At 39.3% G+C, this 14,703-nt stretch overlaps 1 protein-coding gene across 1 annotated transcript in view; it reads right to left on the bottom strand.

The window, feature by feature from the left end:
- SPACA1 (sperm acrosome associated 1) overlaps positions 1-7,469 on the bottom strand; it is a 29,250-nt gene extending 21,781 nt beyond the window's left edge. The window contains exon 1 of the mRNA XM_025294586.2: positions 7,112-7,469. Coding sequence (XP_025150371.1) covers positions 7,112-7,331 — 220 coding nt within the window. The 5' untranslated portion in view covers positions 7,332-7,469. The remainder of the gene's footprint in view (positions 1-7,111) is intronic.
- Positions 7,470-14,703: the final 7,234 nt, after the last annotated feature.

Raw genomic sequence — 14,703 nt, 5'->3', positions numbered from 1 at the left:
AGCTATTCTGAGTTTGGACAAATTCCTTAAACTGAGTCAGGCCTAATTAACCCATGTAAAATTTGGAAAGGAGAACCTATATCACTGATATTATTGTAAGAATTAAATGTGATAACGTATATGCAAGCATTCTGTATATCGTTTAGCCTTCTAAACATGCCTAAGATATAACCTCACTCACACTTCATTCATTCATTTTGTAATTACTAATTTTATGTAAGTATAGGATTTTTTTCCATTTTGATTATTATAATTTTTCATAAACACTTCTATACTTACAAGCACCAAATACAGTGCCTTGAATATACAGTAAACTAATTTATACTTGATGAATATACAAGTAAATTAATATTGACTTTGTGAAATTGGACTATCACGATGATCGATTCTGCATTGACATTTTTGCTTGAAATGCTTGGATACGTTCCGCTGGTACATTCAGTTCAGTTCAGTTGCTCAGTCGTGACCAACTCTTTGCATCCCCATGAATGGCAGCACGCCAGGCCTCCCTGTCCATCACCATCTCCTGGAGTTCACTCAGACTCACGTCCATCGAGTCAGTGATGCCATCCAGCCATCTCATCCTCTGTCGTCCCCTTCTCCTCTTGCCCCCAATCCCTCCCAGCATCAGAGTCTTTTCCAATGAGTCAACTCTTCACATGAGGTGGCCAAAGTACTGGAGTTTCAGCTTTAGCATCATTCCCTCCAAAGAAATCCCAGGGCTGATCTCCTTCAGAATGGACTGGTTGGATCTCCCTGAAGTCCTAGGGACTCTCAAGAGTCTTCTCCAACACCACAGTTCAAAAGCATCAATTCTTTGGTGCTCAGCCTTCTTCACAGTCCAACTCTCACACCCATACATGACCACAGGAAAAACCATAGCCTTGACTAGACAGACCTTTGTTGGCAAAGTAATGTCTCTGCTTTTGAATATGCTATCTAGGTTGGTCATAACTTTCCTTCCAAGGAGTAAGTGTCTTTTAATTTCATGGCTGCAGTCACCATCTGCAGTGATTTTGGAGCCCCCAAAAATAAAGTCTGACACTGTTTCCCCATCTATTTCCCATGAAGTGCTGGTACATTAGGAAATACAAATTAAAAGCCAAATCTTAAAAACAGAAAATAAGAGTATGCAAATGAGTACTAGACTACCTTAAATATAACCTCTTTCCAAAAAAAACAATTAATCAGCTCTGCTATGCTATTTTAGGAAAGTTGCTAATACTTAAGTACTTCTAACTTTAGAAAAAAATGAGATTCAGTCTAATAGTCTAAAGTTCCTTTTGCCTTTGTTTATTGAATGTCCAGTAGGGCATTCAATGACTTTCTTTTTTGGTGGAAATCCTATAGCAGTGGGTCTGGGAAATTTTATGTATCCTGACTTGCGTGGTATTTGTCAAAATTTCCCATTATATACCTGTGAATAAAAAGTATGGTCAGTTAAGTTTCCCGTGTAACTTGTTAAACAGTAAGATCCACTGAAGCTAACTGATTGGTTGGTGTCATGTGTTATCAGTGATCTGTCACAGAACTCTGTCCTGTTCAACATTTTTATGAATGATTTGGAAAATACTGATACCATGCTGACTGAATCTGGGGATCATGCAAAACTAGAAAGGACAAAAACAAAAAATTTGAAGATAAATCTGGATTTAAAACTGACAGGGTGGAATAATGGGCAAATCTAACAAAAGAAAACGTCAGAGGATTAAAAACTTTTGCACATACAGCTGAAAAGTCAACTGTTCCAAAATACTATACAGGCTATCTTAATTGATAGAACAGGTGAAAATGAGTGAAGAGTTCACCAGGTGTCAAGAGAGTGATAAAGCTTTCCTAAAAATCTACTGAGTCTTTGACCATGCAGATAAAAGCTTGACATTCACAATGATGTAGATAATGATCCTGATCTTTTTTGTTCTGGCCAGATCCTAAAATGTTCTCTTCAATTCTGGACAGCACACTTTAACTGTTTGTATATACCATCAAAAATCAATTTTAATTTTTGAGGCAACTTTCTCATAGTCTGTTTTTAGTTTTTCTATATTTTGAAACATTTTGTTATTTTATCATCCATAATGATAGACTTCATTATTGTTCATCAATTATTCCCAACTGTATTTAAAAAGAAAAGACTAAATAAAATGGAAGAATGGTGGGGCTGTCTGGGAAAGATGACATAACTGTGAAATAAATCACAGCTATTACATCATCCTTTGTTTTCTTGCTACTTTGTCCAGTGTATTGTATAATCTCTCAGGAAGATATAAAAGAAGTCTAAAGGCACCTTTCTCGTAGTCTATTTTCAGCTTTCATTGGACAGAGTTGAGATTTTTGAATTTTTCTTGTTTTTCTATAATGGCAGAGAAGAAAAGTGACAGAGAAATACCATTCACAGTTATTGGGTGAATTAGAAGATAAATGGAAAGGGATAGCAACACTTTAGATGCTAATAGTGAAGCTGACTCCATAAGCAAAATGAGAGATGGTATCTTAAGTAAATATTCTAGATGAATTTTCTCTTCACTCAAGAATCAGTGAATGAATATTATATTTTGAAGGATGAGAAGGATATATGCTATTCTCATCTAGTTGGTCTTTCAACAGGAAGAACTTGATTCTAAAATGTTTTGGGAAAATAAGCCAGACCATATTATTTTGCTAAAAAGGATATGGAGAGTATTCTTTTTAGATTTATAAATGCCAATTAGAATGATTAGTCCAATGAATTTTATTCATTTCTACATAATCTGTTTTCTTTTATCACCTTTATATACACACCTGCCATCATGATTTGTTCATTTACAAGTCTTATCAAGTAAATGCTGGGAAAGAATACTTTCCATATCCTTGAAACTATGGAACAAACAAGATGGCAGCCTTCTTTTGAACAAAATATGTGCCTTCATAGATTTCAAAAGTACTGTGTTTTGGCAATGCAAGTGCAAAAAGAAACCAAAGTAATGATAAAACTAGAATCTGTTAGGGATGTACTTGAAATCTGGAATCAGTCTTTACAAAATGGATACATTCCAGATTCATGCATAACAGCTGATGAGCATTCAGCTGCATTCAGAGTACTTTGCCCAAGTAAGGTATGTATTTCTTCAAAACCAAGAAATGTAGAATCAAAATTTGGAGCTTTCCAGGTTTAAATTCTTATTATTACAAACAACTTATAATCTCAAATAAGTTGTTTTCACTATCCCTTTACTCTTACGTTTGCAAGTTATTTGTAAATACCTTAAGCTTTATATGTATACATAAATAATGATCATTGCTTTTACTGGTCTGCTGAGGGTTAAAAGGGACTTTGCCAAATTTTAATTAATGATTCTGGAAATTTTTAGATCTCAGATATCTTGGATTAAGTTCTGGATTCTCATTCTCCCCAGAAAAAAAATAGCTGCACATAGAATTGTATATATTAAATGGTACGAGGGCACCCTGAAGTTCAGAGGATGAAACGGAGAAACTGAGAGAATAACTTGCCTACATTTGAAGTGAAATCTAAGGTATTATAACTTCATCACCTGCCTACACTCTAGCATTTTACAACTATCCCTTAACCAGTTTAATATTGTTAACTCAATTACTTTCAAAACAAAAGCAACTATGCTTCAGAACATTCTTTTCTACCCTAGTCCTCTTTTCACATTTCCAAAGTAGAGGACCTCTCCAAGCTCTCTTCAGTTCAGTTCAGTTCAGTTGCTCAGTCGTGACCAACTCTTTGCATCCCCATGAATGGCAGCACGCCAGGCCTCCCTGTCCATCACCATCTCCTGGAGTTCACTCAGACTCACGTCCATCGAGTCAGTGATGCCATCCAGCCATCTCATCCTCTGTCGTCCCCTTCTCCTCCTGCCCCCAATCCCTCCCAGCATCAGAGTCTTTTCCAATGAGTCAACTCTTCACATGAGGTGGCCAAAGTACTGGAGTTTCAGCTTTAGCATCATTCCCTCCAAAGAAATCCCAGGGCTGATCTCCTTCAGAATGGACTGGTTGGATCTCCTTGCAGTCCAAGGGACTCTCAAGAGTCTTCTCCAACACCACCGTTCAAAAGCATCAATTCTTCGTCGCTCAGCTTCTTCACAGTCCAACTCTCACATCCATACATGACCACAGGAAAAACCATAGCCTTGACTAGACGGACCTTTGTTGGCAAAGTAATGTCTCTGCTCTTGAATATGCTATCTAGGTTGGTCATAAATTCCTTCCAAGGAGTAAGCTTCTTTTAATTTCATGGCTGCAGTCACCATCTGCAGTGATTTTGGAGCCCAGAAAAATAAAGTCTGACACTGTTTCCACTGTTTCCCCATCTATTTCCCATGAAGTGATGGGACCGGATGCCATGATCTTTGTTTTCTGAATGTTGAACTTTAAGCCAACTTTTTCACTCTCCACTTTCACTTTCATCAAGAGGCTTTTTAGTTCCTCTTCACTTTCTGCCATAAGGGTGGTGTCATCTGCATATCTGAGGTTATTGATATTTCTCCCGGCAATCCTGTTCCACCTTGTGTTTCTTCCAGTCCAGCATTTCTCATGATGTACTCTGCATAGAAGTTAAATAAGCAGGGTGACAATATACAGCCTTGTCATACTCCTTTTCCTATTTGGAACCAGTCTGTTGTTCCATGTCCAGTTCTAACTGTTGCTTCCTGACCTGCATACAGATTTCTCAAGAGGCAGGTCAGGTGGTCTGGTATTCCCATCTCTTTCAGAATTTTCCACAGTTTATTGTGATCCACACAGTCAAAGGCTTTGGCATAGTCAATAAAGCAGAAATAGATGTTTTTCTGGAACTCTCTTGCTTTTTCGATGATCCAGCAGATGTTGGCAATTTGATCTCTGGTTCCTCTGCCTTTTCTAAAACCAGCTTGAACATCAGGAAGTTCATGGTTCATGTACTGTTGAAGCCTGGCTTGGAGAATTTTGAGCATTACTTGACTAGCATGTGAGATGAGTGCAATTGTGTGGTAGTTTGAGCATTCTTTGGCATTGCCTTTCTTTGGGATTGGAATGAAAACTGACCTTTTCCAGTCCTGTGGCCACTGCTGAGTTTTCCAAATTTGCTGGCATATTGAGTGCAACACTTTCACAGCATCATCTTTCAGGACTTGAAACAGCTCAACTGGAATTCCATCACCTCCCCTAGCTTTGTTCGTAGTGATGCTTTCTAAGGCCCACTTGACTTCACATTCCAGGATGTCTGGCTCTAGGTCAGTGATCACACCATCATGATTATCTGGGTCGTGAAGATCTTTTTTGTATAGTTCTTCTGTGTATTCTTGCCACCTCATCTTAATATCTTCTGCTTTTGTTAGGTCCCTGCCATTTCTGTTCTTTATTGAGCCCATCTTTGCATGAAATGTTCCCTTGGTATCTCTAATTTTCTTGAAGAGATCTCTAGTCTTTCCCATTCTGTTGTTTTCCTCTATTTCTTTGCATTGATCACTGAGGAAGGCTTTCTTATCTCTTCTTGCTCTCTTACATGTAATGTTATCAAGGTAGTGAAAGAAAGTGAAGTCACTCAGTCATGTCTGACTCTTTGCGACCCCGTGGACTGTAGCCCGCCAGGCTCCTCCATCCATGGGATTCTCCAGGCAAGAGTACTGGAGTGGGTTGCCATTTCCTTCTCCAGGGGATCTTCCTGACCCAGGGATTGAACCCGGGTCTCCCGCATTGTAGGTAGACACTACATGTAACGTTATCAAGGTCTGACTCTTTGAGACCCCATGGACATGAGGGTCCTCCATCCATGGCATTTTCTAGGCAAGAGTACTGGAGTGGGTTGCCTTTTCCTTCTCCAGGGAACTTCCCAACCCAGGGATTGAACCCAGGTCTCCCGCATTGTAGACAGACGCTTTACCATCTGAGCCACTAGGGAAGTCTCCAGTTCAAACCTCAATTACACCATTAACCTCAGATAGTCAATTTCTTTATGTCACTGAGGGTCACTGTCATAAGGATATAAAAGAATGACTGATAAATACATCATCTACTTGATATGTATAGGAGATAGGAGACTGCCAAGGATATTAAAAAGAATCTCAACTGGGTCATTTATAGAGGGAAGAGAATCATTCTCCTGTAGATGACTGCAAACCTGCAACTGACCTTTTACCTACCAGCATGTGAGCTAACTAATCACTATCCCAGCTTATCAAGTTTTATTGTCTAATGAGCCAGGAGAACAAGGCAAATTTATGTATCAAATATAGGCTAGTCTTCTTTTGTTAAAATGTATATCACTTAACAAAGCCTCTAGTTGGATCCCTTGATAGGTGTTTTCTACTGCCACCCTTGCTTTGTGATTGGAAGTTGAATTTAAAACACCATCACACTGCAGAGGGGCTGCATGAAACTAACAGAGGTTTTCTGGGCTATTCTGTCAGCACCTTGATCTATCTAGATGTGTCACAGTTAAGGGAATTTGGAATTCCCTTGAGTTCCAATCCAAAGGGCAAATGTGAAAAGGAAGACTTCAGGCAATCTGCACTTAAAAAACAAACAAACAAACAAAAAAATCTACAGAGGGAAAGTCCCTGGTGACTCAAATGGTAAAGACTCCGCCTGTAATGCAGGAGAGGAGACCTGAGTTCCATCCCTAGAGCAAGAAGATGCCCTGGAGAGGGAAATGACAACCTACCCCAGTATTCTTGCCTGGAGAATTCCATGGACAGAGGAGTCTGGTGGGCTACAGTTTATGGAGTCGCAAAGAGTTGGACACGACTGAGCAACACACACACACACACACACACACACACACACGGGAAAGAAAATCATAACTGCAAGTGGGTGGAAGGTCACTTTGTGACTCCTACCCTTAGAAAATTAAGCATCTATTCCCTTGTCCAGAGCAATATTTAGCAATATTTCTGTAGCAATTTCTATACATATGCTTGTTTATATTGCTGAGGTTTTGGAGAATTAGCACATCCTTTTTTGCAGGGCCATTAAGTTTGCAATAATGTATACATTCAGGGCTTCTTTCGAGAAAGCTTTCAAGAGTTAACAGATGTTAACTTGGGTAATTCACATCTTCCTCAAAAAGCAGGGAAGGCTTTGCCTTCAACAGGTGCCTCTGGGTCCCTGCCAAAGAACCTCTCACCCTCACTATCATCCTCGGCCTCAGCCTGGGGCTCATTCTCCGTCTCGCTGTCATTCTCGGGCTCCTCATCGCCCTCAGGTTCGCCCTCGCCTTCGCGGGCCAAGCTGGGATCTTGGATCGCAGTGACGTTGATCCCGCACGTTGACTGGAGGCCCGCCAGGAGCAGCCAGCCGACTGTCAGCAGCAGCCTAGCAGAGCAGCCCGCGCCCCTGGATCTCATGGTTCTAGGCCTGGACGGCTGCCCAAGGCGCAGTCGCAGCCGCCCGCTCCTGACGAGAGGTACGTAAAAGAGAGGAGCCGCCAGATTCCGAACGTCTGCACCCTGCCCCGGCAACCATTGGGGCGTCACGGGTCGTCACCATCTCACGCAGCCCATAGAACACGTGCAAGGCCTCCAGCATGGCGCCCCGTGGGCCACTTCCGATGGCACTCGGGCCACGCCCCACCCCTTCCGGCGTTCCAGGATGTGCTGCCTCACTGGGCGGAGCCACGCCCTCACTCTTCCTCCGTTAGTAAGCTTCGCCAAGTGCCCTGGGTGACTTTTCTTACTCACTGTGTGTAGATTTGAAAGGTGATGTCTCCTCTCTAAACCAGACTCACTAGAACCCTCGAGTATGCTCCCTGTGACTTGGCTTCAGATTCCTTATGCACAGTATCCAATTCAATGTGTATCAAGAATGATTCATCTTGTTATGCCTTGTCAAGTAGGTTGCCCCAAACCTCATCCCTATCAGCAGGCGAGGCTTGATTTGTAGAGGATGTAGGGGCTACACTTTCACACTCTGATCCGAACACTGTTGTTAATGCACCTCAAGCATGTACTCACGTTTTAAGATTTTGTGCTGTGCTGTCAGCTCCACATGGGACTTCACTGAGCTAGAATGCCAGGAAAGGAGGGGAGGGGAGGATGCAAGTATTGTCAAACTAGTTTTGTCCATCCTGTATTTGGAGAGCTGATGTTTTGGGAGCCAAATATCAGACTTAACCTTTGTTGCTTGTGAATGTCTGTCTTTGTGCCTTTGGCCTATTTTTAAAATCTCGTTGAGATTATTTTAGGGGCTGATTTTGTTACCTTAATGTATTTATCCCAAGTTTGATTTGGAAAATGTTTCCTTCAGATCAGTAACGAAAATGTTTAAAAGAGCAACAGGCTAATAATAGAGCACTATATTGAAAAGCAGAGACATTACTTTTTCAACAAAGGTCTGTCTAGTCAAGGCTATGGTTTTTCCAGTGGTCATGTATGGATGTGAGAGTTGGACTATAAAGAAAGCTGAGCGCTGAAGAATTGATGCTTTTGAACGGTGGTGTTGGAGAAGACTCTTGAGAGTCCCTTGGACTGCAAGGAGATCCAACCAGTTCATCCTAAAGGAAATCAGTCCTGAATATTCATTGGAGGGACTGACGCTAAAGCTAAAACTCCAATGAGAAGAGCTGACTCATTTGAAAAGACCCTGATGCTGGGAAATATTGAGAGCAGGAGGAGAAGGGGCTGACAGAGGATGAGATGGTTGAATGGCATCACCGAATCAATGGACATGGGTTTGGGTGGACTCCGGCAGTTGGTGATGGACAGGGAGGCCTGGTGTGCTGCAGTTTATGGGGTCGAAAAGAGTCGGACAGGACTGAGCAACTGAACTGAACTGAACTGAAGTAAGTCTCTGACAGTGATCCACTAATCCACATGTTGATTTAACCCAAGGAGTCGTGTCTTTTACTAAGAGTGAATCAGACTGGAAGCAAGAATACCTTGGCATTCCCACTTGAATCAGTAGAAAACATTAGAGGTGTAACTTCCCCACTACCCTCCTGATGGTATTTAGTATCATTGTGTCCAGTTTTGTCATAGAAAGAAATGAAATCCATTAGGTTCCTTCAGTTGATGATTTAATTTCAAGAAATCAGCTCTAATTAAGACTTCTTTAAGAGATTCAGTGACTTTTTTGAGTCCAAAAGAAGCTTAGAAAGAATCTAACAGTCCAAGTTCCACATTTTTAGGTGAAGAGATTAAATGACTTACCCAAGATCATCCAGAAAATTATTTGCAATGCAGAGCTTCATACTACATTTCCTGAATGCTCATTCAATGCTTAGTGATTTCATATAATTTAAAATTAACAATAAAGAAAGAGTCAGTGGAGTAGTCCAAGAGTTCAAGCACTGAAAACAAATAAGGGTTAAAATTTTTTTTAATTTTGTTAAATTCATTATTCCACATTTGGTTTGATCTAGTGGCTACAATGTTGTATTAAGAAGTATTGATGAATAGATAGTTTGATGGATTTCTATCTGGGATTTGAAACAAAGCTCTTTTTGTTATGTTTCTATGTGATGTTATCTCCTACCTTGAGATTTAATCTCTAAATTGCTGTGACACATGGGCTGAAGAGTAATCTACTACATCTATTACAGAGTTAACTTAAGACATAAACTGACTTTTAGAACATATATACATCCAGATGTACGGATATGAGAGTTGAACCATAAAGAAGGCTGAGTGCTGAAGAGTTGATGCTTTCGAACTGTGGTGCTGGAGAAGACTCTTCAGATTCCCTTGGACAGCAAGAAGATTGAACCAATAAATGCTAAAGGAAATCAGTCCTGAATATTCATTGGAAGGACTGATGCTGAAGCTCCAATACTTTGGCCACTTGATGTGAGGAGCCGACTCATTGGAAAAGACCCTGATGCTGAGAAGGACTGGGGACAGGAGGAGAAGGGGACAACAGAGGATGAGATGGTTGAAAGGCATCATCAACTCAATGGACATGAGTTTGAACAAATTCCAAGAGGTAGTGAAGGACAGGGAAGCCGGTGTGCTGCAGCCCGTGAGGTCTCAAAGAGTCAGACACAACTGAGCAACTGACAACAATAATACATCCAGCCTCAGAGAACTAACAGCTAAGCAAGTAACTGAGAAACCTAGTAGGAGGATCTTCAGCCCCACTTATTTGTACCAAAAGTAAATTACTTGAAACAAAAATGAAATTTTTATTTGAATTTTTCTTTAAAAAATGCTTCTAGTTTTGAAAATAGACAAGAACTGCTAAGAATGGTTAGTATTAAAGTTCAAATTGATATTAGTAAGGAGTCCATGATAATGTTTTGTATAATTTAAAATACCATAAAATATTATAGCACCTCACAAGATTATGAGGGAAGTTAGAAATGAGAAGACATGATCTTGAGACACAAAGATGTTTCATGGGCAAATGAGTAACTATACTATTTTACATTCCTACCAGCAATGTGTGAGTGATTCAGTTTTTCTGCATCCTCACCAGCATTAGCGAAGTGAAGTGAAGTTTCTCAGTCGTGTCCGACTCTTAGCAACCCCATAGACTATAGCCTGCTATGCTCCTCCGTCCATGGGATTTTCCAGGCAAGAGTACTGGAGTAGGTTGCCATTTCCTTCTCCAGAGGATCTTCCTGACCCAGGGATCAAACCCAGGTCTCCTGCACTGTAGGCAGACGCTTTACCATCTGAGCCACCAGGGAAGTCCACCAGCATTGGGTTTGTCAATTAAAAAAATATTTTTACCTATTTTGATAAGTGTATTATGTGTTCTCGCTACTAGTCCTCTGTTGGATATGTGGTATGAAAGTTTTCTCTGAATATGTAGTTGTCTTTTCAGCCTCTTCATGGAGTCTTACACAGGGTGAAAGCTTTAACTTTAAGGAAGACCAGTTAAACAGTTTTCCATTGATTGATCTGGCTATTGCTGTCAAGTCTAGGAACTCTTTGCCTAGCCCTGTCCTGAAGATTTTCTCCTATTTTTTTTTACAGTTTATGTCTAAGTCTATGACCTATTTTGAGTCAATTTTTGTATAAGTACTGAGACTTAGATTTCTTGTTTGTTTGTTTTGGTTTGGTATTGGAAGGGGCGGGGTTTGCCTTTGGATATCCAGTTATTCCAGGTTAGTCTGTTAAAAAAGGCTGTTCTTCCTCCTCTGAATAGCATTGGCTCCTCTGTCAAAGATTGATTGGCCATATTTGCAGGTCTGTTTCTGAGTTCTTTGTTCTGTTCCACTGATCTATGTGTCTCCCTCTGTCAACAATACAGAGTCCTGATACTGTAGCTATGTAATACATCTTGAAGTGGGGTAGATTGTCCTCCACCACTCCTTTTCTTTTCCAATTAAAAAAAAATGTTTTTTAGCTTTTATAATTCTTTTACCTTTTCGTATAAATTCTAAAATAATTTATCTCTATCTACAAAAAAATGTTGATGATTTTGATAGGAATTATGTTAAACTTGTTTATCAGTTTGAGAACTGACATTTTCACTATGTGAATCTGCCAATCATGTTCATGATTTTTTTCCAGTTATTATTTATTTATGTGGTAGTTTTTACCATGTGTGTTTTACACATTTTGTTAGATTTATACCTTAGCATTTTTCTATTTTGGGGTGATTTTAAATGGTATTGTATTTTAAATTAAGTATGTAGAAATACAATTGACTTTTGTATGTTTATCTTGTATCCAGTGAGCTTTCTAAATTCACTTATTAGTTCTAGATTTTGTGCAGCTTTTTTTTTTAATTTTCCACACAATCATGTCATATGTAAATAAGAGGACAGTTTTATTTCTTCCTTTCCAATATGAATGCCTTTTATTTCCTTTCATTGTCTTCCTACACTGCTCAGAACTTCCATCAAAAGGTTGAATAAAAGTGATGAGAACAGACCTCTTTGCCTTTTTTCTAGCTTTGGAAGGAAAGTGCGTAATTAGCTATTGGTTTTTGCAGATGTTCTTTAACAAGTTGAGGAAGTCATCCTTATTCCTATTTTTCTGTGAGTTATATCATGAACAGATGTTGAATTTTCTTAAATGCTTTTTCTGCATCAATTGATATGATCATGTGATTTTTCTTCTTTTTAGCTTGTTTATATGATGGATTGGGCTTCCCAGCATCTGCCTGCAATGCGGGAGACCTGGGTTGGATTCCTGGGTGGGGAAGTTCCCCTGGAGAAGAAATGGCAATCCACTCCAGCACTCTTGCCTGGAAAATCCCATGGACGGAGGAGCCTGATAGGCTACAGTCCATGGGGTTGCAAAGAGTCGGACACGACTGAGCAACTTCACTTTCACTTTCACTATATGATGGATTACGTTGATTGATCTTTGAATTTTGACCCAGCTTTGCATCCCTGGAATAAATCTACTGGATCATAATGTATAATTCTTTTTTATATAATGCTAAATCCTATTTGCTAGTATTTTGTTAAATATTTTAAAGTTGAATTCTTTTGGGATGTTAGTCTCTAGTTTTCTTTTTCTGTACTAGTTTTTGTTTTGGGGAGGATATCAGGGTAAAACTGGTTTCACCAAGTGAATTGCAAAGTATTCCCTTTCTATTTTCTGGAAGAGATTCTGTAGAATTTCTATTAATTCTTTAAACACATGGAAGAATTCTCCAGTGAACCCATTTGGGCCTCTAATTTCTTTTGAGAGAATTTTTTAATTATAAAATCAATTTTCTTAATAATTGTAAGGCTATTCATATGATCTGTTCCATGTTGAGTGAGTTTTAGCAGTTTGTGCTTTTTGAGGAATTGGTCCATTTTGTCTAAGTTGTCAGATTTAGAGGTGTAGAGTTCTTTGTAGTACTCCCTTATCTTTTTGGTGCCTGAAGTGTCTGTAATGACACCCCTTGTTTTATTCCTGATATTGATAATATGTGTCTTCTCTTTTTTTCTTTGTCAGCCTTGCTAGAGGTTTGTCAATTTTATTGATCTTTTCAAAGAAAGAGCTTTTTGTTTCATTAATTTTCCCTATTTTCTATCTTTAATTTCATTGAGTTTTATTCATATGTTATTTCTTTTCTTCTGCTTGCTTTTGGTTTATTTTTCACTTCTTTTTCTAGTTTTGTTTTTTTTTTTTTAATTGAAGGATACTTTCTCTACAGTATTGCATTGGTTTCTACCAAACATCAAAATGAGTCAGTCATCAGTTCAGTCGCTCAGTCATGTCCGACTCTTTGGGACCCCTGAACCGCAGCACGCCAGGCCTCCCTGTCCATCACCAAGTCCAGGAGTTTACTCAAACTCATGCCCATTGAGTCGGTGATGCCATCCAACCATCTCATCCTCTGTCGGCCCCTTCTCCTCCTGCCTTCAATCTTTCCTAGCATCAGGGTCTTTTCAAATGAGTCAATTCTTCACATCAGGTGGCCAAAGTATTGGAGTTTCAGCTTCAACATCAGTCCTTCTAAAGAACACCAAGGACTGATCTGCTTTAGGATGGACTGGTTGGATCTCTTTGCCGTCCAAGGGACTCTCAAGAGTCTTCTCCAACATCACAGTTCAAAAGCATCAATTCTTTGGTGCTCAGCTTTCTTTACAGTCCAACTCTCACATCCATTCATGACTACTGGAAAAACCATAGCCTTGAGTAGATGGACCTTTGTGGACAAAGTAATGTCTCTGCTTTTTAATATGCTATCTAGGTTGGTCATAACTTTCCTTCCAAGGAGTAAGCGTCTATTAATCTCATGGCTGGAATCACCATCTGCAATGATTTTGGAGCCCAGAAAAATAAAGTCAGCCATTCATTTTGATATTTGGCAAAACTAATACAGTTATGTAAAGTTTAAAAATAAAATAAAATTAAAAAAAAAAAATAAAGTCAGCCACTGTTTCCACTGTTTACCAATCTATTTCCTATGAAGTTATAGGACCAGATGCCATGATCTTAGTTTTCTGAATGTTGAGCTTTAAGCCAACTTTTCATTTTCCTCTTTCACTTTCATCAAGAGGCTCTTTAGTTCCTCTTCACTTTCTGCCATAAGGGTGGTGCCATCTGCATCTGAGGTTATTGATATTTCTTCTGGCAATCTTGATTTCAGCTTGTGCTTCCTCCAGCCCAGTATTTCTCATGATGTACTCTGCATATAAGTTAAATAAGCAGGGTGACAATATACAGCCTTGACATACTCCTTTTCCTATTTGGAACCAGTCTGTCATAGGTTTACCTATGTCCCCTCCCACTTGAACATCCCCCCCACTCCCTCCCCAGCCCACTACTCTAGGGAACTCAAACCAGGTCTTGATAAGACTTCTTTTTCTAGGTTCTTGAGGTGTACAAGCTTAAGTTATTTATTTGAGAATTTTCCTCTTATCTATTGTAAGCATTTAGTGCTATAAATATTCATCTCAGCTTTAGGTGTGTCCCAGAAATTTTGATATATTGTATTTTTATTTAATTTAAATTATTTTTTACTTCCCTTAAGATTTTTCTCTTTGACTCATGGGTTATTTAATAGCCTAATGTTTAGTTTCCATGTGTTTGAACATTTTCCTGTAATCTCTGTGTTACTGAGTCCTAATTCCATTGTGGTCAGAGAATACACTGTGTATGATTTCACTTCTTTTAAATTTGTTGAGGTTTGTTCTGTGGCCCAGGATATGGTTTATTTTAATATGTACCATTGACACTTGGTAATAATCTGTATTAAAGGAAAGAATGATATGGACCTAACAGAAGCAGAAGATATTAATAAGAGGTGGCAAGAATACACAGAAGAACTATACAAAAAGATCTTCACGACCCAGATAATCACGAAGGTGTGATCACTCACCTAGAGCCA

Source organism: Bubalus bubalis, chromosome 10 (assembly GCF_019923935.1).
Source record: "Bubalus bubalis isolate 160015118507 breed Murrah chromosome 10, NDDB_SH_1, whole genome shotgun sequence".
NCBI lineage: Eukaryota > Metazoa > Chordata > Mammalia > Artiodactyla > Bovidae > Bubalus > Bubalus bubalis.
This window is presented reverse-complemented; position numbering and strand designations above follow the sequence as displayed.